At 38.9% G+C, this 24694-nt stretch overlaps 2 protein-coding genes across 2 annotated transcripts; both read left to right on the forward strand.

Annotated features, from left to right (window-relative positions):
• Positions 1-15: 15 nt before the first annotated feature.
• Positions 16-7099, forward strand: nt5c1ab (5'-nucleotidase, cytosolic IAb). Its single transcript, XM_036592554.1, has 6 exons — positions 16-995; positions 2703-2870; positions 3675-3804; positions 4585-4707; positions 4829-5013; positions 5751-7099. Exons 1-6 carry the CDS (start codon positions 894-896, stop codon positions 6123-6125), a joined length of 1083 nt encoding a protein of 360 aa, XP_036448447.1. The 5' UTR covers positions 16-893; the 3' UTR covers positions 6126-7099.
• Positions 7100-16280: 9181 nt separating this feature from the next.
• On the forward strand, positions 16281-24122 carry si:dkey-21a6.5 (multiple epidermal growth factor-like domains protein 11). Its single transcript, XM_036594071.1, has 9 exons — positions 16281-16713; positions 18740-18907; positions 19524-19662; positions 19771-19859; positions 20134-20197; positions 20667-20755; positions 22164-22276; positions 23013-23169; positions 23325-24122. Exons 1-9 carry the CDS (start codon positions 16665-16667, stop codon positions 23480-23482), a joined length of 1026 nt encoding a protein of 341 aa, XP_036449964.1. The 5' UTR covers positions 16281-16664; the 3' UTR covers positions 23483-24122.
• Positions 24123-24694: the final 572 nt, after the last annotated feature.

Here is a 24694-nt window from a genome sequence, read left to right on the forward strand (position 1 = left end):
CAACATAATATGAATGAGACCCATAGGACATTTGCATATGCATTTTTCTTTTTTTCACAGTTTTAAGAAGCTTTTATGTTGCCCTTTATAGTGTGTCAAAATTTAATGATGAATGAACCAGTAGAAATGGTCCAAAATCAATTGGAATAAAATCTTGTTTCATTACTTTTCATTAAAAGTTAATGTTTTTTTTCCTTCCCCAGTAAGTTACCGTTTTGGAGATACAAGGTTTTGTTCAGACTGCCAAGATATCCTAATTTGTTACCGCTGTGGCTTGTTTTAGCAATGAAATTCCTCTATATATAAATCCCTGATGTAGGCCAAGCACCATCAGCCTTGGACTGGTTAAAAGAATATGACAAGTGGTGATGTGGCACAGCCTTATTGTACAAGCTGACATCAGTGGTTGTCATGGTAACATTGTGTGGTAGCCGCACTGATCTGGCAAAGGTCTTCTGAGTCTAAAAATAACACCAGCTTCTTCCTCAAGCATAGAGCCACTGCAGAAATTCCCACCATCCCAGGCAAGCCTAGTAAAATTCTGCTCTGTAGAATGGGATGACCAACCGGCAGAGGGGCGTGGCCAGAGAGATTATTGATTCCCTGATGCAACACGCACTGAAAGGGAATGCCTTGGCTTGCGGAAGGACTGGAAATGAAGTCATCATCTGCAGGCTCTCCGGTAGGCTGATCATTTCCACTCTTTCAACCTTTCTTCTAATGCTCTCACTATTGATTGCTGTGCCGTCTCTCCATCCACCCTGCACCACAGACTCCATCTATGCTTCCCCAGATGGTTGTTGACGAGGAGATCAGTGGATGGTTCTTGATGAGATCGTCAGCGGAAGCAGAGGCTCCACTCTCAATGCTATAAACCAGGAGCGGCTGCAAAAATGAATCTCAACCATCAACATACAACCAGCAAAGGTGACACTTACTGTCTGGAGGCAATGAAGACTAGGGAACACTCGACTCCAACCAAGAAGCCGACATCTGTGAGTCTGAGCTATGCATAACACCAAGGCAGAGTCTGCATGCAATTTTTGTTCTCATTACAGATTAAATGCTTTGAAAGAAAGAGGAATATTGAAATGTAATACTTTTTTGGGTTATTTTGGGTTTTGGGTTATATAATAGCTGTCTAAAAACCTGCATCATGGAGAACTGTTGCATGCTGGACAGTTTTATAGTTGCTTTTGAAACAGAACACTATAAAGAAATTAAATACAGCTCAGCTAGACATTTATTTTATTTCATTTTTACTTCACTGCCTGCCCAGCCTGTGTAGTTCCCACTGAGCTGCAGCTGTACATGGTCACCAAACACTTATGTCTGATAATGCCTCACAAAATTAGAATCACTTACTGCAGGACACAATGCAGAAGCAGGTGGTGATGGAGAGCAGGAGAGAGCACTGCTGACCGCAGACCTGCTGGACAGGATGTTGCAGGCGCCACAGGCAGGATAAACACACTGCTGCTAATGGAACAGATGAATTAAGAGCGTGATGGGCATAACTCTTGCACTATGACGTAACTCATATTGTTGCGCCTCATGATTAGTATTTTTGTATTATTATTTATGACAAAACCAAAAACTGTCATCGAAGCAACGTCCTACGCTCTTAAAACGGATGTGTTAAACAAACAACACATTCTGTCTCTAACTAGACATATCAGTGTGTTCAGTTGGAGACACAAAGTAAAGTGAAAGTAACACAAAATGTGTTGAAATAAATATTTTCAGTTATGGATAAGACATTTTGGGCTACCTTTAACACAATGTGTTAAATCAGAAAGCAATATGACACAAAAAAAGTGCAATCTGACTTCAGTTGTCTTCCATTGTATGGACATTTTCTGTTTGTTCATTTGTCTGCTTGTATATGAAACTCTGCAAACTTCTGTTAAAGCGTGAGCTGAAATAGAGATGCAGCCGTTGTTTGTGTGCTACTGTAGACCTACTGTTACCCTAAACCAGTATGAATTTTTTATAACCCACAGTGTCATTAACCTGTTTCTCATCTCACTGTATAGTTCTGTGCGTAAGAGCTATGTTGTGCATGTCGTGTAATTTCAGACAAATTACTTCATGTAAAATATATAACCTCATGCAAAAGTTTGAACACCCCGGTCACATTACTTGTTGTTGATTTTTGAAGTGAAAACATCCTCTACAGTGAATAAACTTAAATATGACATTTTTAGAGATGACATCTGCAAATTGCAGTGCACATTTTCTAATTATTTGCAAGAATAAAACAAGCACACACTTTAAAACATAAAATGTGGCACAACTTTTGCACAGGCCACATTCTATAGGCAGATTTTATTTAAACATATAGAAAAAAGATTGTTTTATTCTCTTTGAAGGTATTGTTAGAAAAAAGTTCAGACTGAGGCATTGCAGTGTGATTTTGAGCCCACCTTTCTCTGAGGCCAAAACAAGAGTCCCAATGATGTAGAGATCAAGACAAGACTAACACCATTAAATTACAGTCTTTGGACTGAAATTGGACTTGACTACTACAACACTAGCATCCCAGGTTCATCCAGGCCCTGAATTGAACAACCACTCATTAATTTTACACTACCCCTGACCCAGAACCTTCTCAATGCTTTGATCACATATTTATTGCGTTATTGAAATGTAGTTAAAGTATTATTCTGGAATTGTTTGTGCTGTATCGTTTCTGTGCTCAGCCCAAGCCTGAAAATGCCATCACCATCGCTGTATCATCGCGGGTCCTCTTCAACATGGACCTGGAGCAGCAGATCTTTGAGCAGAAGGGAATGGAGGAATATCTGAAGTATCAGATTGATCATGAGACAGAGCTGTTTAAACCAGGACCTGCTTTCCCCTTCATTAAGGTTCAGATCAAACAGCCACACAACTGTGGTCACTCAGACAGCATTTGTTTTTTATTTCTTTTATTTAGTACAGTTTTGAGAACGACAGTTTTTTTTAAAGAGGATGTACAAGGTCGAAGAACCTTTTCAAAGTTTAAAGAACCTCAACATAATGTAAAGTTTCTATACTAGTTTTATTTTTAGTGATGGCATAAAACCAATACATTTACATATATCCGCCTATTCAGCCTACAGCAAGTTAGTTGTTAGTTAGTTGTTACTGTGTCTTTAGGGCCAATATGTATAAATGAGCTCTGGCTGCCTTGTATTGTGCCTCAGTCTGGATTAAAGCACTTCTTATAACTAAAGTACGAATTGGCGGAGCTAAACTGCTTTAGGCTGGCTGATATATGTAAATGCATAGTTTTTTTGTGACATTACAAAAACGATGAATTCTAAATGAGTGTTTTTGCAGTAAATAGTGTGAATAGTGAATAGTACATTTTTGAAACTTTAACAGTGTTAACCTCCTATTTAAAAAAAAAAAACAAGGTAAACCTGTTTTCCCATTGTGTTGGCCCTTTTAAAGGCACATTAACAAAAAACAACCGCTTTAATTGTACAGTGTATAATTCTGACTGTTTTTGTATGTGAAACTTATACTACTGTCATAAGAAGACCTTAAAATAAACTAAATACAAGAAAATGTACCTGCAAACCAAGAACCATTTTGGAACATTTATTGTTGAGAATGTACCATAAAAAGGGAGAGACAGACAGAGGAGAGGGAGTGAGTGATGTCTTTTGTTTGTGGGTCACCTCTAGGCTCTGGAAGCGGTCAATGCGCAGCTGAGAGATCTATACCCAGAGAGTGAAGAGCTCTTTGATGTGGTCCTGATGACCAACAATCATGCTCACGTCGGAATCAGGCTCATCAACTCAATCAACCACTACAGTAAGGGGAGAGCTCAAAGGGAGGGCTGGACAGGCTGGCTAACATCTCATTACTGTCTGCCTCTAAATGGACTGGACAGTAGCTGTTTAGTACTTCAGACCTTTGAAATTATCTGACCCAGTCTCTACTGAAATTGTCCTAATGGAAGCAGCTGAGATGTGTGATGCTTGGTGTGATAATGTGTGAACTCTCTTTTTTTTATAATGTTGGCCATGGTGGCTGTGAATGTGGGGGATGGTGTGAGTGATGGAGAGAGATGTGAGAAACCATCTACTCTCCCCTTTTGCATAATAGTCAAGCCAGTGGAAGTAGTAGTTCTCTCTTTTTTAACACTTTATTAACAGGGACATGGGTGACCCTGCAGTTTCATTAAAATAATTGCCACAAGTACAACAACACAAGAAGAATTAGGTAATATGCATCAGATTCTTGAGATTTCAGCAGAAAAGATGAGTGCGGAACGTTTTCTCTACAATGTTTTCTTTACATTTTCAGTGGTCTAAGAAAATTAGTCTATATTAGCTCATTAAAATCACATACTTTTTCTTTGGTTCAGTAGTCAATGTAATGACAATGTTATATATCCTCGCTTTCAAACTCCCTCATCTTGCATAAAATCCTGCAGCAGACTGCAGAGGAAAGAACAAAGGTCTTACCTTTCACTCCTCATTGCTCACTAGCAGCTCAACACACAATCACAATATTTCACACAGAAAGAACCAACAGTGTCCTAGTTAATCTAAATCTAAGTTAAATGGATTTCATTTCTGTCTCTCTTAGAGCTCTTTATTGAGCGCTTCTGCATGACTGGAGGTAACAGCCCAATTGGGTACCTGAAAGCCTACCACACCAACTTGTACCTGTCTGCTGACTCAGTGAAAGTGAGAGAGGCCATAGAGGAAGGTGAGAATGGAACCTGTATGGAAATGAAGAAGTGTGCTTAAGGTATCTAATTTTTTTCTGTAGATTTCCTACAGATGCCACTGATTGTTTAGCTGAGATTCCTGCTCTTGTGCTTCTTAAGGCATTGCAGCGGCCACCATGTTCTCATCAGAGAAAGTGACACAGGTGTCAGAGACTCAGCTGCGAGTGGCCTTTGATGGAGATGCAGTGCTGTTCTCGGATGAGTCAGAGAGGATCTATAAAACACAGGGCCTGGACAAATTCTTCGAACATGAAAAGGCCCATGAAAACAAGCCCCTTGATCATGTAAGTCAATACTGACCAGAACATTTACAATGGGGTGGTAAACTTAGGCAGTTTTACTGAGGTGGCAAAGAACTAGAGAAAAAAAAAAACTAACTTGTACTGTCATTTAAATAAGGAAAATAATGGCAGAAAGCAATATATAACATAGATATTAAAGTTCTAGAGTAAAAAGGACTGAATCTATATCATATATAGAAGTAAAGTATGAAAACAAGCACTAGTCTGAACATTGTTAAATATCTTCCACTACAGCCATGATGCACAAACAGTATATTAGTTGTGTAAGATTTAAGAGACAATGCCAAATATTGTGGCAGATAATGTTTGGCTGGTTTTAACTGTGCTTTCCAAATGCTGAAAGCCAATGTTAGCTGCTTCTATTGACTGCTTCTGGCAAAATGAACAAGGTTAAAGGAATGATTGACTAAAAAAGATCAAATTTGCACAATTCTCCCCTTACTCCAAACATAGCCAATCAGCCAGGACATTTTTAGTTGTTAAGCTTCTTTAGTTTTGTACTGGAGCTAGGAGGCTAATATAGCTAACAAGTAATTGAAGTCTATATGACCCAAATTCTTTTAGAGCTTCAGTGCAAGTGCTGGTGGTAAAGTAAAGTATAAGGGAAATATTAATTATTATACTGCAGTAAGATGTACAGTACTACTGATTTAGAGTTTTAGTGGTATAGTTGCTCTATTTTGCCCTTTCTTAGCTCAACAGTTGTCTCCTTGCAATAGGGTCCACTAAAAGGATTCTTGGAAGTTCTGGGGAAACTACAGAGGAAATTTTATGCCAAAGGCCATCGTATGGACTGTCCCATCCGCACTTATCTGGTGACGGCTCGTAGTGCAGCTAGTTCAGGCTCCCGAGCACTGAAAACACTCCGTGCTTGGGGTTTGGAGACAGACGAGGCCCTCTTCCTGGCTGGAGCTCCAAAAGGCCCCATGCTGGCGAAGATCAAACCTCATATCTTCTTCGATGACCAGATGTTCCATATAGAGGGGGCTGCAGAGCTTGGCACTGTGGCAGCTCATGTTCCATATGGAATTGCCCAGAAGCTGCCACCAAAGAAAACGAAGGATGCAAAAGAGACTGATTCACCTCCTAAGTGACCGAAGTGGATATTTACATTGAGAACATGAATAAAATAAAACACATTATATATTCTGTTCTTTTGAATTTAGAAAAAGTCTATGATAAACTGCAATGTTTCCATGATAAAGACAATGATGAAGAGAAGATTTGACTCCTTGTATTGAATGTTTTAGTTATAACCAGGACTGGCATGTTAATAATAACAGCCTTAAACACTGTTCAGCCTTTGGGCTGTTTTCAGCAGTGCCGTACTTACACTTTCTCCACTATATTAGGGAGCTAAAGTCTGTGGAGTCAGACGAAGTTAAACGTCATGACGATATTTGCAATCCCTTCATTTAAATCCGTTAAGCATAGCACACTCACTAAGGGCTTGTAATGACAGTACACATTTTACAGGTACCACATAATTGTAAAAAAAAAAAAGTTTGTGCCTCTATTTTTTAAGTTAATAATGCCTGGATTCGAATTGTGGATTGTTGACAGTCAATACAGATCAGCAATTTCGAGTAGGTCACTCAAGTTGTTGGCACAAGCTGTCCTAGTTTGATGAATAACTGTGTTGATGTGTAAATTTGTTTTACCTTCTCATCCTTTAAATTATTGTGCAATGGTGTTTTGGATCAGTGTGAAAGCATGTGAGTCTGTTTTGTAAAACTATAATGGTCTGCACGTTCTCTTATTGTACTCCTTTACAGTGTGCACTAACCTTCGTCTCTGTGCTGATGTTCTAAATTATTGTTTTCAATGTAATACCGGCTTAACTCATGAAAGACAAACTGCCATACCTCTTAGACAAAGATGACATTATTTCTGGTTATTGACTGTGAGGGGAAAAAAATTATATTTTTTAAGTTGCACTCCTATTAAAGTCAGGGGCTGTATTATAAATTGAAAGTCCTATAAATCGTTCCATTTATTATTATATTTTTTTGTTTATTTGACAAAAATGTGTTTAATATAAGTGTAAAGATGTTTATATGTAAAAAAATATGTTTAATATATTTAAAGATTTTTGTGTTCCGTAAGATATGCTGTACTTAAGCATCATTCCGTGTTGTATTAACAATATTCAAATATTTAACAGAGACAGTACGCATGAATCAACATCATGATTTTAATGAATACTTTATTTCTTTTCTTATAAATATGATTAACACTTCTCACGTAGGCAGAACAAAAATCACAAGGAAACATTGAAAGGTGATTACAAACCACAAAAGTTTGTAAGTATACAGAACTTACAATTAAGTGTTATGTTGGCACTTTCTGGTTATACCATGTTGTGTTTGTAATCAAATCAGTGATTGTCAAACCTCGTCAGTCATGGGTGAGCGAATTCCAATCCAAAGTGACGGGTGAAAAGAGAGTGCAGACTGACCAAAAGCACTTTTCCTTTTTGGTATGATGCAGTCACCTCCTGTAATGGACCTATTTGTGACTTCAGACTTTCAAGGCTTGTTTAAGGCCTGCTGTCCCCATAATCTAAACCATTTTATCTGCCACTGTAATCAAACTATGTCTAATAAATCTAAACTTAGACTAAGTTAATTGTGACCATTTTCACTTTTCACAGACACCTCAGCATTCTTTGCATAGGCCTACATGCTTTTTAAGAGTGGTTGAAGTGCTTTTTAAGAGTGGTTGAAGTAGTTTATTGGAAAGTGTAGCATGTAGTCAACGTATCTTCATCACATATATATATATGTGTGGTGTGTGTTTGTGTGTGTGTGTGTGTTTTGTTTATTATTGTGTACTTAGCTGGTTCTGCCAATTTTTTTGAAACTACTTAGTGGTAGAGCCATTTTTAAAGTGATAAACATGCAATTTTTGTTTATTAGTTACTTAGAAGGTAGATTAAGAATTTATTGAAAAATGAAATGATAGAAAACATCACTAACTTGGCTGCTTTTCGGGGAAATTGTTACTGAATGAAGAGCTTGAGATATGTTCTGCCTCCTTTGCTCTCATACGGAAATCTGATATATATATGCATGCACACCACAAAATTTTAATTCTGGAATATTTAAAAGGGACTACAGGTTTAGATGCTACACTGTGATTTGTTAGATCTCCATCTAAACCTCCAACTAATTTTGAGCTAAGATTCACTTCCAGGGCAGAGTTCCTCATGTCTTCAGAAGCACGTCCCTGGTGGGATTATACTGGTTAATTGTTTGTTGTTCTTGTTATGCTTATTATTCCTTATTATTACTGACAGATTTAAAGCGCAAGTAGCGCAAGAGAATGAGGCCTAATTGTCAGATAAGAATTTTTAAATGAGAGCTAATCTGCTCTCCTGATCTTGTACTAGAGGGCGCAAATGTTTACAACAGACACTGTATGTAGAGTCAGTGGGTCACAGGCACAAAGACTGAGAATAATCTGAGAATAATTGCTCATGGAAAAAAAGCACATGAAGAAAACATAAATACTGATAAGCAGTAATTTTCAATGGAAATATAAACATAAAATATGATCAAACCCTTCACACACACACATATATATATATATATATATATATATATATATATATATATATATATATATATATGGGCGAATGAAAAGTGTACTTTTGTGTGTCCTAAGATGGTTATTTGTAGATGAAAAATTCACCCAAACCTTATAAAACGAGTAAATATTAAAAACATGATGTTTCTGATAGTGATTAGCCTGTCCTAAGCTAGCTCAGCAGCAACATGAAGTTCACCGGTCAGTGCTGGTCAGCGTTTTACACTCCAGCCATGTCGGATCAGTTTACATGAGTCTGAAACGAGCAGATCAACTATTCATTTATTCATTTAAGTCACAAACTTAATAAAGGTCATGTAGCTTCACAGCTACATGCGTTGCCATGGTGACCCATGCTGGCGACTGTGACGTCATCGACAATAACAGCACTGTGACATATTCCGGTGTTACGGTAAATTCAGTTCCCCCTGTTCCCCCCTCATTGCTCATGTCGAAATCATGACGTCTTCAGTCGCGCTCGTCTGCGGGGCTTAGACAGGCTTAATTCGTTTGTTTTTGTACCGTTACTTCGTCCTATTCCTCGCGGTAAGCGAATCATCACGTTGTTTGTAAAATGACTTGTAGTTAAACACGTTTTAAAGTGTAAAATGTGTTGTTAGCAGATGTTTTAATGCTCAAACACTACGTGGGCTATCTTGCTAATGCTAGCTTTGGCTCCGTTTTCAACTACTCCGAGTAACAGAAGTTAGATTTATTGCGCCATTTCTGATTTAATTACCGTTCATGCAGACACATTTTGTTGTCAGACTTCAGTGATTTTAAGGTGTATTTATGTCCCATATCCTCATCAGTCTCGCTACGTTCTGTAAATAGATTTGAAACATTTGTTGCTGAAATAAATAAACTGCATTAAGTTACAAAGCACAGTAATTAGTCTGTGTTATTATTGTTAGACTACGTATCTCAGTGCACCTAGGAAGTTGGTTTCCCTGTAGTTTTTGAGGCTGAAGTCTTACTGTTATGGTACTAATGTGACTTGTCTTTACAGTAACTTTTATTCATATTTTATAATCTTTAGAACTGAGAATACAGGGGGAACATCTTTAACCAGGGCCTTAGAAAAGTGGAGTGGATTTAATGTACAGCAATGATGCTGATAATCTATTTCTGTGCATGATCATTTCGCTCAGTAACTTTTATTCATATTATACCAACTTTAGAACAGAGAATACAGGGGAAACATCTTTAACCAGGCTCTTAAAGAAGTGTTTTCTGCTTGTATATTACAGCTGGAGTGGATTTACAGTACAACAATGATGCTGATAATCTATATCTGTGCATGATCTTTTCACTCAAAAAAAATACAAAATTAAATACAACAAAATAAATAAACAAAATATATAATAATTAAATAATAATTTAGAAAATCATATCATACAGATTTCCCAGACACTGAAGGATTCAAAATATGTTGCAAAGCTCCAGATATATTTGGGGGATGTATTGTTCTTTTGATTTATCATTTTAAAGGCTATAATTCCTCCTACAAATGTACACAAGTCATTTGTGTCTGTAAATTCTGACAAAAGAGAATTACAGAGATATATTTTATGAAGAATTTTGAAATGTGTCCCTCTGGTCTTGTTGGGATTACAAAACCTGTAAGTAAGTAGCCAAGATCTTTTCCAATCCATGTGTGAGATTGCAGTGAAGTCCAGACGAATTTCCCTCTTGGGGTCATTTTAAATAAAACAGAATATATTTATTATTACACTGTGTGTCAAAGATGGAGAGTCTATTAAGGACCAAGGCGGAGTTTTTACACACTTGCCTGCGAATATAACGTTTCACCGAATCGTTCGAACTGGTGACGTAGAAACGAGCGAGACAGTCGAACTTTTTGATTCTGTTTCGAATGCTCGCGATTTCAAACGTTCTCTGCGTCATCACGAGCTGGACTCCGTCCTAAACTCTGTAGATTCCAGTGTTTGTACAGTTATATCCTGTATGACTCGAGGTCACGAGCGAACAGTCTGCACTTCAGATTAAATGGGACCAAATGTTTCATTTTGCTCGAATAGTTCGAATGATTCGGAATGACCAGCACGAGCTCGAACCATCAATGAAAACAAATGAAGGCAAAATGCGTTGTATTTCACTAATGGACATTACATGCTCTTCTATTTGAATGATCATTACAGGTTGTGTTATCACAGCGAATATGTACATCATGGGGCTCCATGCTGTTTCTCTGCTAGTTATACATGAGAATATTGTATTTGTTTACAACAGCGTCAAACTGAAGGATGAAAGTGCATGAAGTGCTGTATAATTTGCTATATTAGAAAATTTTGGCCCGCATTTATCAGTCATCTCAGAGAAAGATCACTGATCTAAGATAAGGTCTCTTGAGATAATATAATTTTATTCAGTGTAATATAAAAAGCGTAAGCTGATCCTAGATCAGTATTATTACTCTAAGAAGACTGATAATACAGGCCATTGAGAGGGTGAGCCATGTTCATGATTAGACAGACAGATTGATCTTTATTGTCATGAAAAAACATTTAGCAGCTCTAAAATGGACATAAAAATTAAGCAGACATAAAAAAATTAAGCCACAATAATCACTGCAGTTACAACCACACAAATGATGATGACTTGATGATGACAGACTTTTCAGTGGCTGATGTCTGACCACCAAAAATCAGAATGGTTTGTATGCTGTGGAAAATGTGCTTGTGATTTATCTGTCTTTAGAGTGGAAAGCGAAAGGACAGAGGTAAGGGCTCCCTTCGTCCCTCTAAGAAGAGGGAGCTCAAAGCTGCTGAGGACAGTGGCTTCAACCAGCTAGCACCTCTCATCCAAGAGCAAGGAAAAACCTGTCAGGTATATGGATATACTTTATCTGAGTGTTAAAGCTTGGTATTTTGTGTGTCCAACTCTGGGCATGTGTGTGTTTATGTATGTGTATGTATAAAATATGTATGTGTATATGAACAATATAAATGCATTTGTGCTTAATTCTCTTATATTCTTGTATTTTATGTTCTGTTTAGGCTCTGGATGTAGCTATATTTGCTCAGTCATATGGTGTCCTACCACCGATCAAAGGTATCTGTCCACCACCAGTTTGTGCCTTGAAAGATAAGAACTTAAACTGAGAGGTTTTATTGGTGCCCAAGTGCCTTGTAATTTTGGGAATAGTTTGTCTGCATATTTGAATTTCAAGAGGGCAGAATCAACTGTTAAATCATTTTGTGGTTTTAAGTTCTAAGCATAACAATGTGGTACCTAATTTAACTGGGCTTCTCCTTTGTGTGACTCTCCCCCAAATAATTCCAGGTGATTGGTTAGAGAAGGTTGGCCTGGATGTACATGATGATCCATCTCCACCACCTCCTGTGCAACCAGAAAAGTGAGTGTTGTTTAGGTTTTCGGTGTGTGTTTTACTCATTTAATAGATTATTTAAGTCATTTGTTTACACTCAAGACTAAAGCCAACCTTTCATCTTTCACAGAACTCCGGAACTGATGTCCGACCTTCCCAGCGAATCCCTTGACGCCCTGTTCAATTCTCGCCTTTTGGGAAATGAAACTCCAGAACTGAATGGAAGTAAGGAGTTTCTCATCACATCAGAGCAAGAACGTGAGGAGGGTCAGGCCCAAGTCAAGAAAGTGTCGCCTGTTGTGAATCGTCAGTCCAGGTCATCAACAGAGGTTGAGGATCCTAACAATCCTGTCTGAGGCCTCTGAGGACTTGGTGGAGAATAACGAAGACTTGGAGATTCCTGCCTGCCCTGATGGTGAGTGACTCAATTTCTCTTGAGATTTCATAATGTTCTTTGTTTAAGGTAGTCTAAATTCTCTCAGTGCTTCGAACTGATATGCTCCTCCTTCTATCTCTGTCTGTAGGTACTGAGGATGCCACCACATACAGAAAAACGAAGAAGCTGCGGCTCTGGTCTCATATTTTCAACTTCTAATGAAGAGTCTTCTGCTTCGGATACATCCCATCTCAGCGTGTGGAACCCTTTTAAATTTCCTGAGTCTTCAACCCATTCTCAAAAAAACACCCTTTTTCTGAATAAAAAGCATAAAAATAATCTAATATAATATAATAATTTTTTCCCTCTAGCATTTTTGAATATGTTCTGAAAATACATTTCAGAAATGTGAGCTCCATTTGATGACAAAGGTCCTAAACTTGGCAAAATTAACTCTAAATAGTCTATTTATTTAACATGTAAACAAAGCCATTTAGAGTGGTTTGACATGAAACATTCCATACTAGAGAGTCAGAATTGTTCACAGTGGTGGTGATGAGAACCAGACGTCTGGAGAGTTCAATGCCTCTAAAAGCTCCCTGACAGAAAGCTTTTACAAATAATGGTTGATTAAAATAACAATTTTTAGTGTGATAAAGTTTCTGTTTCTCTTCTATGTACAGTGAAGTCGCCATCATGAAAGCTTTTGCTAATTTTGTCCTGGTCTGTATTAAATCACCAAGCTCTTCCTCAGAGCCTGATGCCTGCACTGACACTGTTGAGAAAAGATGACAATAATAATAATAATAATAATGTTTTTATTCTTTTATATTATAACACAAACTGTACAACAAACCCCTTTACCTGACAATCTGAAATAACGCCACAATCCGCATTTCCAACAGATCCTTCCACAGACTCAATGTTCTCTGTCACTTAGGAAGTTAACCAGACACACACCCAGATGGACTGTTTATTGTCGCTGGAGATTTCAACCATGCCAATCAGAAGTCAGTGCTCCCTAAATTTCACCAATATGCTGGATCTTGTTTACACAAACATCCCCGGCACAGGGGCCGAGCCCCGCCCCCACTATGGTTACTCAGAAAACATCTTTGTGATGCTCACTCCAGCATACAGGCTGCTCATCAGACGTGCCAAACCAGAAGCAAGTGAGAACCTGGCCGCCAGGAGCTACCTCTGCTCTTCACGACTGTTTTGAGCACACTGATTAGGAGAAGTTCAGAGAAGCAGCAACTTCCGGTGACTCCGTCCACCTGGAGGAGTATACAGAATCAATGACTGGCTACATCAGCAAGTGCATTGATGATGTTACTGCCTCCAAACTCATCACAACACACCCCAACCAGAAGTCATGGATAGCAGCAGAGGTGCGCATGCTGCTGAGAACCCGTGACAAGGCTTTCAAGTCAGGGGATAAGGCAAGCCTCAGGATAGCAAGAGAGGCATCAGAGAGGCAAAATGTGCCAACTCAAAGAAAATCCATGAACATTTTCAAGACACTGCTGACACATGGCGCATGTGGCAAGGCATCCAGGCCATCACCAACTACAAGACACCTCCACCTGCTTGTGACAGTGATGCCTCCCTTCCAGATGCGCTGAATAACTTCTATGCTTGGTTTGAAGCACAGAACGGCATGATGGCGAGGAAGACCGCACCTCCTCCAAATGAACAGGTACTGTGTCTGTCCACTGCTGATGTGCGGGGAACTCTACACAGAGCCAACCCACAAAAAAAGCCCCAGGATCTGACAGCATACTGGGCAGAGTGCTTAGAAAATGCACTGAACAGCTGGCTGATGTTCTCATGGACATATACAACATCTCTCTGAGCATTGCAGTCGTTCTAATGTGCTTCAAGCCCACCACCATCATCCCTGTGCCGAAGAAGTCTCCAGTGTCCTGCCTCAATGACTACCGCCCCATTGCACTCACGCCCATCATCGTGAAGTGCTTCGAGAGGCTTGTCATGAGGCACATCAAAGACCAGCTCCCCCCTTCACTAGACCCACTGCAATTTGCATATCACCCCAGCCGCTGAACAGACGACACATCTCCACCACACTCCACCTGGCTCTCACCCACTTGGACAATAAAGAAACCTATGTCAGAATGCTGTTCATAGACTCAGCTCAGCATTCAACACCATCATCCCTCAGTAGCTGATTGGAAAACTGAGCCTGCTGGGCCTGAACACCTCCCTCTGTAACTGGGTCCTGGATTTCCTGACTGAGAGACCTCAATTAGTCAGGATCGGCAACAACATCTCCAGCACCACCATACTGAGCCCCAGCGCCCCTCAGGGCTGTGTGCTTAGTCCACTGCTGTTCACTCTGCTGACTCACGACTGTACTGCAAAGTACAGCTCAAACCACATCATCACGTTCGCTGAAGACACGACTGTGGTGGGTCTGATCACCAAGAATGATGAGTCAGCATACAGAGAGGAGGTGCAGCGGCTAACGGACTGGTGCAGGACCAACAACCTGTCTCTGAATGTGGACAAAACTGGCAGTAATTTCTTAGAGGGCTGATAACGGCACTGTAAATCATTAAAACATAAGTGGAAAAAAGATTAACTTAATCATTGAAAATGTATAAATTGAAGCTTTTCACATTGTAACCATTTTAAATACTAATAGAAACATACAAATAAAAATGTGGACTAATTAAACGTCATCAGTCTGAGGCGTGCGATGCAGACAGCTGGCCAGAGATAGTGAGGTTTCTCAAGGCGCTTTGTTTGGTGCGGACTTAGCACCCCTTTTTCTTTAGTTTGGTCCGTTTTGACACATGTGAACACTCCACCCTTATTGGGGTCTGCAGCATAGCTGAACCTGTCTGGCAGAAACCCATGGGTCTCGGTCCGCTTCCAACCGAACACTGTTCAGTTCACTGCTCATGGAAAGGCTCTCCGTGATCAAATGACAGAATTCATTAATAAAGCTTGCTTTCCTTCTCGTCTAGAGGCACATCGGCACCATACAGTCAGGATAACGAATATTTTGACACTTACAGACTCTCAGCACGAGCTGCTTTTAAAAACAACAGACATAAAATAATAGCGAAGAGCTGCGTTTGATTTCAACTCATAGATCGTAGAGGAGCATCTTTTGGCCGAACATCAGCGACCTGAGTGGTCAAACTGATAAACCAATGAAAGAAAGCAGATATCAGGTAAGATTTATCATTATTGTTGATTGTGACGACGCTAATCCAAAAGCCCTGTGGGAGAAGAGAGGTTTCAAATAAATCATAAAACTCTAAAAACTAAGAGAGATCGAGACCAAACAGTTACTCTTTTGGGAAGCCAGTGAAGTATTTTCAGTAAAAGCGCGATCAACTGCAGCTCCAAATCACAGCCCATCTACTTCATACATTTCTATTCTTTTTTCCCACCTGTTTAACATCAACCATGTGTTTGTTTGTTTTTTTGTTTTTTTTTTACCACGTTTTATGTTTTTTAACATACCTAGAAATTTTGCAAACCTACTGACAACCAGAATGGCACTGAATGGTACTTAAGTGTAAAAGAAAACCGAGCACGAATCTTCCGCAACTTAATTGAGCTGTACGTGACCGTCTTCCTTCATCCACGTTGTTGTGTCACAACCTTCACGCCAGAATTTGGCCCTTAAACGTAGATATGAGTCAAAATCATACACAAGCTGTCCAGCATCTGGCCCAGTTGTGGCCCACATGCCTATCTAGCCGGAAGTCAACCAACATTCGCGCATGTGAGCCAGAATTGGCCCAGTCTGCTATCTGGGGTTTGGGAGCCGAAAGTGTCGGCTCTTCTTTGTGCGCTGAGCCAACTCATCTGACTCACTGAAAAGATCCGGAATGCCCATCGCAAGACAGCCCGTCCCTGCCAGAGCATCAAGGGGCGTGGCTCGACTCTGGGGGCGGGGCTTGTTGGGAAAGCAGGTCTTATGTTGCATGCGAAAGTTCGGTTGCGCCTCTTAGTTTATCGCTCTTCCAAATCAAACACTCAGGTTCATCTTTAAAATTTTCTGTCAGAGCGTTTAAGTCGTTCGCGTTTTATGGAGACTGATTCGACTTTTCCTAAACACCTCAGCCGCGCATTTGAAAAAGATCCTCTTTGTTAGTTTCTACAGGGAACACAATCACATGATGAGTCAGTAGTCATATGACATTGATGAGCCACCGAAAGAAGGAATGAGTGGACGTCTCTGCGAATCTCGGCTGCTCTTTACTGTTTTGGCCGATTTTGAAGGCTCAGCCATGAATTTAGCTCGATAAACAGGCGCTGTGACTCTTCAAGGACCAAAACATGACACACTGGGGAGTCCGGGCTGTTGTGACCGCAGCTTGTCTGCTGGGTGAGTCCAGTCTGTGCGTCAGTGTGTTTATGTCTGTTATTATAAAAATCCTCTGATGAGGCATGTTTACTCTTCAGGTTGTCATCTTGTTCAGTGGCTTTCAGCTGTCTTGCTAGGCTGTTTTTTCGCTGTTAAATTAAATTAAATTGAATTAAATTCAGTTCAATTCGATTCAGTTCAACTTTATTGTCATTACACCAATACAGGGATGTACAGTATAACGAAACACTGTCAGGCTACTTCACCGGTGCAAACACAATAAGCAAAATGCAAAGACAGTGGGTGCATAGACAGTTATGCGCATGAACACTAACTGTAGGTCAGAAGGTAGGGGTAGAATTTAAAGTGCAAACTATAGTCAAGCAATGAATATGCAGTCTTTGAGCAGTTTATAGTTTAGGTGTTTTATAATGTGTATTTAATTTATGTAATTAGTATAATTTATTTAATGTGTGTTTACATTATATTGTGTACGTGGACTGATCTGTACTAAGGAATGTGGAATGAGATGTCTTCTTTTGAGTGTCTACTCTGATTTACTCTTGACTGAATTGCTTTCTTCCCCCATGTAGTGCACTATGTAGGTCATAAATAATGGCTACTACATCCAAATAGTGCATTATGTGTTGAATGGAAAGTAATTGATATCTAACATTTAGAGCTCTGTTTGTGCTCAGAAGTCATAGTTTCCTGACTTGCAGTGCAGTATGTAGGGAGTAGGGAGGTATTTGAGATTCGGCCTTTTTCTTCCCTTTAGAATTGCTCATATTTAAAATCTTTCCCTCCTTTCTCAGTGTCAGATATGAGAGATAATGTTTCTTAGACATCTCAGAAGTAAAGGGAACAAGTTGAATATCAAATTTTGGCGCACTTTAGTGATGCAGTTTCCAGAAGTCATTAAGAAAAGTTTTCTTATATTTTTTTAGCTTTACACTGAAATACAAAATGAGCTTAAGCCTTAGATATTGGTTATGACTACAACTGAGACAACTGAGCTGAGGAGGAAAACTTTCCTTTTTCAATTTAAGAGGGTATTTTCACATTGGAAATTACTTTCAAATTTTCCAGTGCATCTAAGAAACCTTATGAGAGGGGAAAAACTGAGAAATGGCCTACTTCCCTCACTGTCCTTAGCATCTGTGGAGGCTGATGGAGTCATATGACCAGCCTCTCAGAATTACTGCATATCTGAAGTGGGTGTCTCTCTAACTCAGGAGAGCAGCCAACCACATGCTTAATGTGATTACTCTCACAATAAAGACTCTGTTTCCCTCTCTGCTGACCCTCAGAAAACCTGCTCTTTATCATTTACAGACTAATCCATCAAGACCTAAAGCAACACAGACATAAATTTGTTTGTAATGTTGCTGAAACGTTTATGAATTTTACAATAATTGATAGGAAGCCCTTAGAATTTGTTTCTATAAGAACACTAGAAATCATTGCTTGGTTGCATAAGACTAAAGTTGGCTCAGCCTACTGTAAAACCAAACGTGTATCAATTGGTTTTCTGTTACCATATTTATTTTCATATCATGCAGGCTTGTTGGGCGTCTGTTGCACTGACTCTTGTGAATCGTTTTTGCAGTGGCTCTGTTGTTTCTAGGTCAGCGCATTAGGAAAAACCCTTAACTCTGTACAAGCTAATACACTGGATGTTATGCTGATATTGTTCTATTATTCCAACATGTAAATTGATCCCCGTCAGTCTACTCAATCATTAAATCAAAGAAATAGCCCAACATTGAAACCACTGGAGCTCAAACCCAGCTGAATAAATGCTGTCTGTGCCAAAATTTGTAGAACAAGCAACACTGTCAGTCTACTAATGGAGAGCTGCATAATAAAATGTGCTCAAACATAATTGACTTCTTTCATTACATTAACAAACAAGATGGACATTGTTGCGTGAACTGCAGTTCACACCAGTAAATTGGCAGTTTCCTGTGTTGTTCATTCTTTGCTAAGATATTTAGTCAGTTATTTGTTTTTTTCTTCCATTACAATATCTTATGCTTGTATGTAGGAGTGGTGAGGAGCCAGACCACCCTCGCTCCTGCTGTGACGGCCACCACAGTCAGTGTGAACGTGACCACCACCACTCCCATCATGCTCAGCACCACTGCGCCCGGTTGCTCTGCTCTTAACACGTCCACCTGCGAAGCGTGTGCTCCAGGCTTTTACTACAACAATGGTGGGTAGCCTAGTCCTACAGTGAGAATGCTGATTTACAACCATCGCAAATGATGAAGTAGCTATAAAACAAAATACAAAGCAAGATATACAAGATATATTGTGCTATTAGTAGGGCTTTCCATACCTAAGGGTCTTCTTGATTGAGAAAAAGGCAACAAAGCCCAAAATAAAGTGAATAAATAGGAAAGAAAATTAAAATATTATCAGAAAACATTGGATTATACAATGATTATAGAAAAACTTATGCACTGTGAACAATATGTTCAGTAAAATGTCATGATTATGATTTATGTAGAATTTCACCAGTTACATAGTCCAGACGTCCATTTGCAGAATTCAAATTCACTTGTTAAACAAGCAACATGGTCCAAAAAAACGCATAAATAAAGAAACAAATCAATGAGAGTAGTTCTCTGACAGAATATTGGTCAAAAAGTTCTAAATAATATCACTAATAGTAATAACAGGTTCTTTTAATTACAAGTGTCATATATTTCGGTTGAAGATTAAAGAGCTGTGAGGTAGCTATAATAAAGTCAATCATATGAAAGGAAAGAAAAGGCAAGCTTAAATGAATAAAAAGCGAAAACAATCTTTTATGCTTTTTCTGTCAGAGACTTTGCTGTGTTCGTGTTGTCCAGAGAAAGGGCTGTGTATGTTTCCTGGGGCCTGTCTGCCCTGCTTTCAGGGCTTCTATCAGCCACTAGCAGGCCAGGAGACATGTCTGCCCTGTACACCAGGCTTCTACACCAAGTGAGTGATCACTGACAATGTATATCAGCAGTGTTGCTTGGCTCTGTGAGTCTGCATACCACATCATCTAGCTTATCTGTGTTTTTTTGTTCTTCACTTTCTCCTCAGCTTCACAGGTAGCCCCGTGTGCCAAGCGTGTCCTCCTGGTTCCTACAATAATAACACTGGCTCCATCTCATGTAGGGCTTGTTCATCAGGTAACCATTTAAGATTCTACTGAATAATACACAGTGAATTGGAAATAGACTCATGTCTGTTTTCTGAGCATAGATTAAGCCTAGTCTTGGCCTACTTTGCAATGCCAATGATGTGTTTCACCTTTAAAAATCCCATTTAGTCTAGACTTAGGCTTAGTCTGGGTCTGGGAGAGCTTTCCATAGTGACATAGTTACAACAGTATCAAAATAGCTATGGGCATGAAATGTTTGACCTAGATTTGTAGAGCATAAAAAACGTTTTTCTTTTTTGTAGGTTTTTATACATCAGAGCAGAATGCCACCTTTTGTAACCCATGTCCAGTAGGCACATACTGCAAGTAAGTGATCTTTTGTGGACAATTGTTCTATCATTAAGGGTCCCATTCACATTTGTTGTGAGCCAAACAAAAGAAGGCTTTATTTTCTTCAAAATTCAATAACATTTGTTAATATGTAACCAGCTTTCATTGCTGTGTAAGCTGGGCAAGTTGGCTTTATATACCATTCTGCACATAATGCTATAGAACAAGTAACACTGCTTATTATAGTGCTTAATTTTATCATAATGCTCCTTTCTTACCCTTTAAGCTCTCTTAGACTGCAGAGCAGTGTCACATGCCTCTCAGTCTGCTGTTAAATAGCCAAACCTGAGGCACAGTAAAGGCCATGATTCATTTATTTTCCTCTAGAAATTCTTGCAGTCACAAGACTGAAATTACAATGCTTTAACCTGGTATAATATTATAATCAGTGGCGCCGTGTTGAATAAAGTGGCATGTGCTGTGTTTGTCTTTTCCTGTGTAACAGCTCCTCTAGATGCGCTCAATGCCAAATCTGTCCTGCTGGCTCTGAAGCCTTACAGATTGGTACTCAAGAGTGCACCCCCTGTCGCCCAGGTAACCTCTAATCTCTATTCCCAATCATTTGGATTGCATGCTTCTGATTTAAGTGCTATTCAGGTGGAATTAGTTTTACATGAGGAGGTGTGGTAATGTAATTATTGCTGGTGTTTGTCAGTGATTTTAGTCCTGTGTGTATTTGCCATGCCATGCCATGTTTACAGGCTATGCCCTCCCACATTGGTAAAGATACCAGCAGATTTTATCTACTCAAAAATAATCCATAGAAGAAACCCCAGGTTATATTTCTCCCGTGTGAATTTCCATGTTTGTAAAAATACTATCATATCCTGTAGAAAAGGCCTTTTTATATCTATTTCTTAACTATGAAGGCACTCGAAGACGCATTCACTTGGCTTAGATCAAGCTGATATATATTGTTTCTTCTCCAACATGTTACTCTGAACATTAAAACATGGAAATTACTGCAGTGTTGACTGTTGGTTGTAAATTCCCAAACCAAGTATTAATTGCATCCATACACAACTCCTCATAGAACACTAATCCTGTAGTACAGGATAGTACTTTAATGTGGGAGATATCTCTGCTTTTAGTCAAGTGTTCTGGCTCCTTTAAATCCACAGATTACTGAACATTAGTGAAGTGATACCTGCTTAAAATAATGATTGAGCAAAAAATTGCATTCATTTGCTTCTTTAGTTTTGCATTTTAGCTAAAAAGCTTTTGTGACCTAGATATTCACTAATTATTAGCTTAATAACTCTTGTACCTCCAGTGCAAATCTAAAAAAAATAGCTTCGGGTGCCAAATATGTCTTGGCTGATGGACTAAATTTGGGGTACATGGAAAGACTTTGCAAATTAGATTTTTTTGCCAGACCATCCCTTAAATACTGTTGCAGTTCATGTACATGTGCTATTGAAATTAATGAAAGCAGACAATTGAGTAATACTGACAATGAAAACTGGCCATGACTGTCAAAAGCACAAAATGAAGCAGATGTGAATGATATACAGCTGTAATGGAAAAGTTGAAGAAAAGGAGAAGTAAACAACCCAATTCGGTGCCTCTGTGAATGCATGAAAGTCTCTGAGTTGGCCTACATTAAAATAATCTATTTTATGAAGGTCTGTTTCATACTGTTTGAATATGAAGTACTTATCCTGGATATCATCCGTCCTTAAAGACCAACTGCATACTTCATTTAAAGAGAGCATAATATGATATATTTCAGCCATATCGTCCACCCCTGCTATGAGCATAGCTTTTACCTCAAATGAATAACAGCCTTTGTGAAAGAAGATAATCAGCAGAATCTTGCACTACATTTATAAAGCTGTGTTTCAGTGCTGAATGTAACTACATGTTAGGTACTATTGTATAACATGATGTCAAATTGTGTGGTATGTTTGTCTGATTGTGTTAATGTGTACATGTTGGGCAGGTATGCACAAGCCCTCCCATCAAACAATGTGTCAGATCTGTGGCAGCGGCTTCTATCAGATCAACTGGGGCCAGGAGAACTGTGACATCTGCCCTGAAAACCATTACTGCCCTGTGAGTCATTACTACCGCCTGTAACATAGAATATGTGTCTTTGTGTCTCTGTTATCTTCATTGTCCATTTTTATCCAGCCACTGGCAGTAAAGCTATATTTTAATAATTTGGCTTTGAAGAAATGCTCAGAGTTCTGTAAATTTGTTGTCATTTCCATAATGTTAGCTATCGTGTTGGTAACATTCATATCACATTTGGCAAATTCTGACAAAACCTAATTTGATGAAGTTCTTTGGCTTAGCATATAGGCTCTGGATCTGGATAGAGAGTCAAAAGTAGTTTATTTGTTATTAATAGTGGAAATTTATGAATGTGTGAATATTCTGCTGATTTGGTGGTTTGTTAAAAAAGAAAAACATGAAAAAAAAGAAATGTTGTGGCCATGGGCACCAAGCCCTGCCTAACACCAGTAACCAAAAAGAAATGATTTTACACTTTTAGTTTAAAAAGAAAAAGAAACAGGTGACCTTTTGTTGATCCTGACAAGGCATGTTACTCCTGTTTTTTTCTGAAATAATCAGGTCTTTTTTGTCCTGAAAATGTATAAAGACAAACACACACACACACACACACACAGGATGTTTTGGATGTTGTGCCTAACCTCTAACATCCAGAACATGATACAAAGACCTTTTTGTTACTCTCGCTAGTGTAGCAAACCATATGAAGCATACTTAATTTAGAAAATCTGGTTTAGTCTGCGACTGAAATGCCCCCTGTCCCCTTCTCTTCCAGAGTCCAGATGTGAATCCAATCCAGTGCCCCAGTGATGCTTTCTGCCCAGAGGGCAGCACTGCACCGGGTTACTGCATGGAGACATTCTTCAGAAAGGTTGGAGATACATGTGAGCTTGCTCCGGTCACCATAGCTCTGCTGGTCATTGGAGGAGGAGGTGTGAACAATTTCTTAGAGCTCTTTATTATAATAAATTAACTTTGTTAACTCTTTAGTGTTCACCGACCTGCAAACAGATACACCCCGCCCAATGTTTATGTTGAAACCCATGCCCCTTCTGTTTTTCTCTCTCCCTCTCTCTGATCTCTTCAGTGGCTCTCCTGTTTATCATCCTCCTGGTTCTGCGGAGGAGGAGGGATACAGACAGTGAACTGTCTCTCTCTCGTGCCCCCCTTTTGCGAAAGGATCGACCGCCAGCCCGTTTGTATGGAGTCCCATGTGATGCAGAGCCTGTGTACGCGGGGTGGTGACACAAGCATCATCTACACAACAGCAATGCCAAAATCTGTCAAGCCAATGCAAGCTCAGATGTTGGACAGCTGGAATTCTTCTGAAAATGGACAGGACAGATGAAAAACGAGGGGCTGCAGTGGCTGTTCTCAGCTGTTCTTAGATGTTCTTTGCTGCACAAGTTTTGTTTCTGAATGTTCACTCAGACAAATCAAACTGTTTCTTTTACTATAATGTGCTGTGCTGTCTGGTACCAAAACTTTGATTGACTGAAAGTAACAAGTCTACTTGTGGAGGCATTTTCTCTGTACAAATAGTTCAATTGGACCACATCTCTATGTCTGAAAAGTAAATTTGACTTCCTGACTGTAAATGCAAACGGGTGGGAGACACTGTTACTCGGTACTTTGTTGTTTTTAAGTGTTGTTTACATATTGCACTGGACTTTACATTACAGTGTTGTCAAGATTTTGATTATGCGCTGGACTCTGTCTGTGTTGCCCATGGATTGTATTTATTCACTGGTGCCACTTGGTTTTTATTACCTATGGTAGGAATTGTTTATTCTGTAAGTTTGTGTTATTCCTTGTATTTAATTTTAAAAGAAGCACACTTGACGATAGTTCCAGGGCAGGTGCTGGAATAAAAGGCTTTGCACAATTTTCAAATAACTGCCTATGTGTTTGATTTTAATTTCATTAGTCAATTAGGTCTGATCTCAGATGTTCCCTGTGAGTTTTTTGCTGAATCAAGATGTTTGCATGATTTCAAAAATGTAAATGACTAATCAAAATAGCATATTCCAGTCTTTAACCATGTGACGGTGTATGATAGTACATTTAAATATATTACCATAAGACATACCGCCATCATAGTATGTGCCAATATAATTTCATTATGATGATTTGTTCATATCATTTAGCCCTAACAGACATATGCAATGATCTATTTTGATCTGTTTTATCGGTTGTTGCAGAGTGCACTTGATTAACAGATATGTAAGATGTGAATCATTATTATAAATTTATACATTATTATACATTTGTTTAAAATATCCCTTTTTAATGTAATATCATAATTATGTTTAGCCCATACAGAAAAAAGCATGTAATTTTATGTCAGAGTTCATATATATTATTTTATGTATTCCAAATACTAAGGTTAAGTTAAAAAAGAGTATGTATCTACATAGATATGTATGTATAATGTTTTATAAATTATTTTAATGTATT

The sequence above is a fragment of the Colossoma macropomum genome, unplaced genomic scaffold (assembly GCF_904425465.1).
Source record: "Colossoma macropomum unplaced genomic scaffold, Colossoma_macropomum, whole genome shotgun sequence".
In the NCBI taxonomy this organism is placed as follows: Eukaryota; Metazoa; Chordata; class Actinopteri; order Characiformes; family Serrasalmidae; genus Colossoma; species Colossoma macropomum.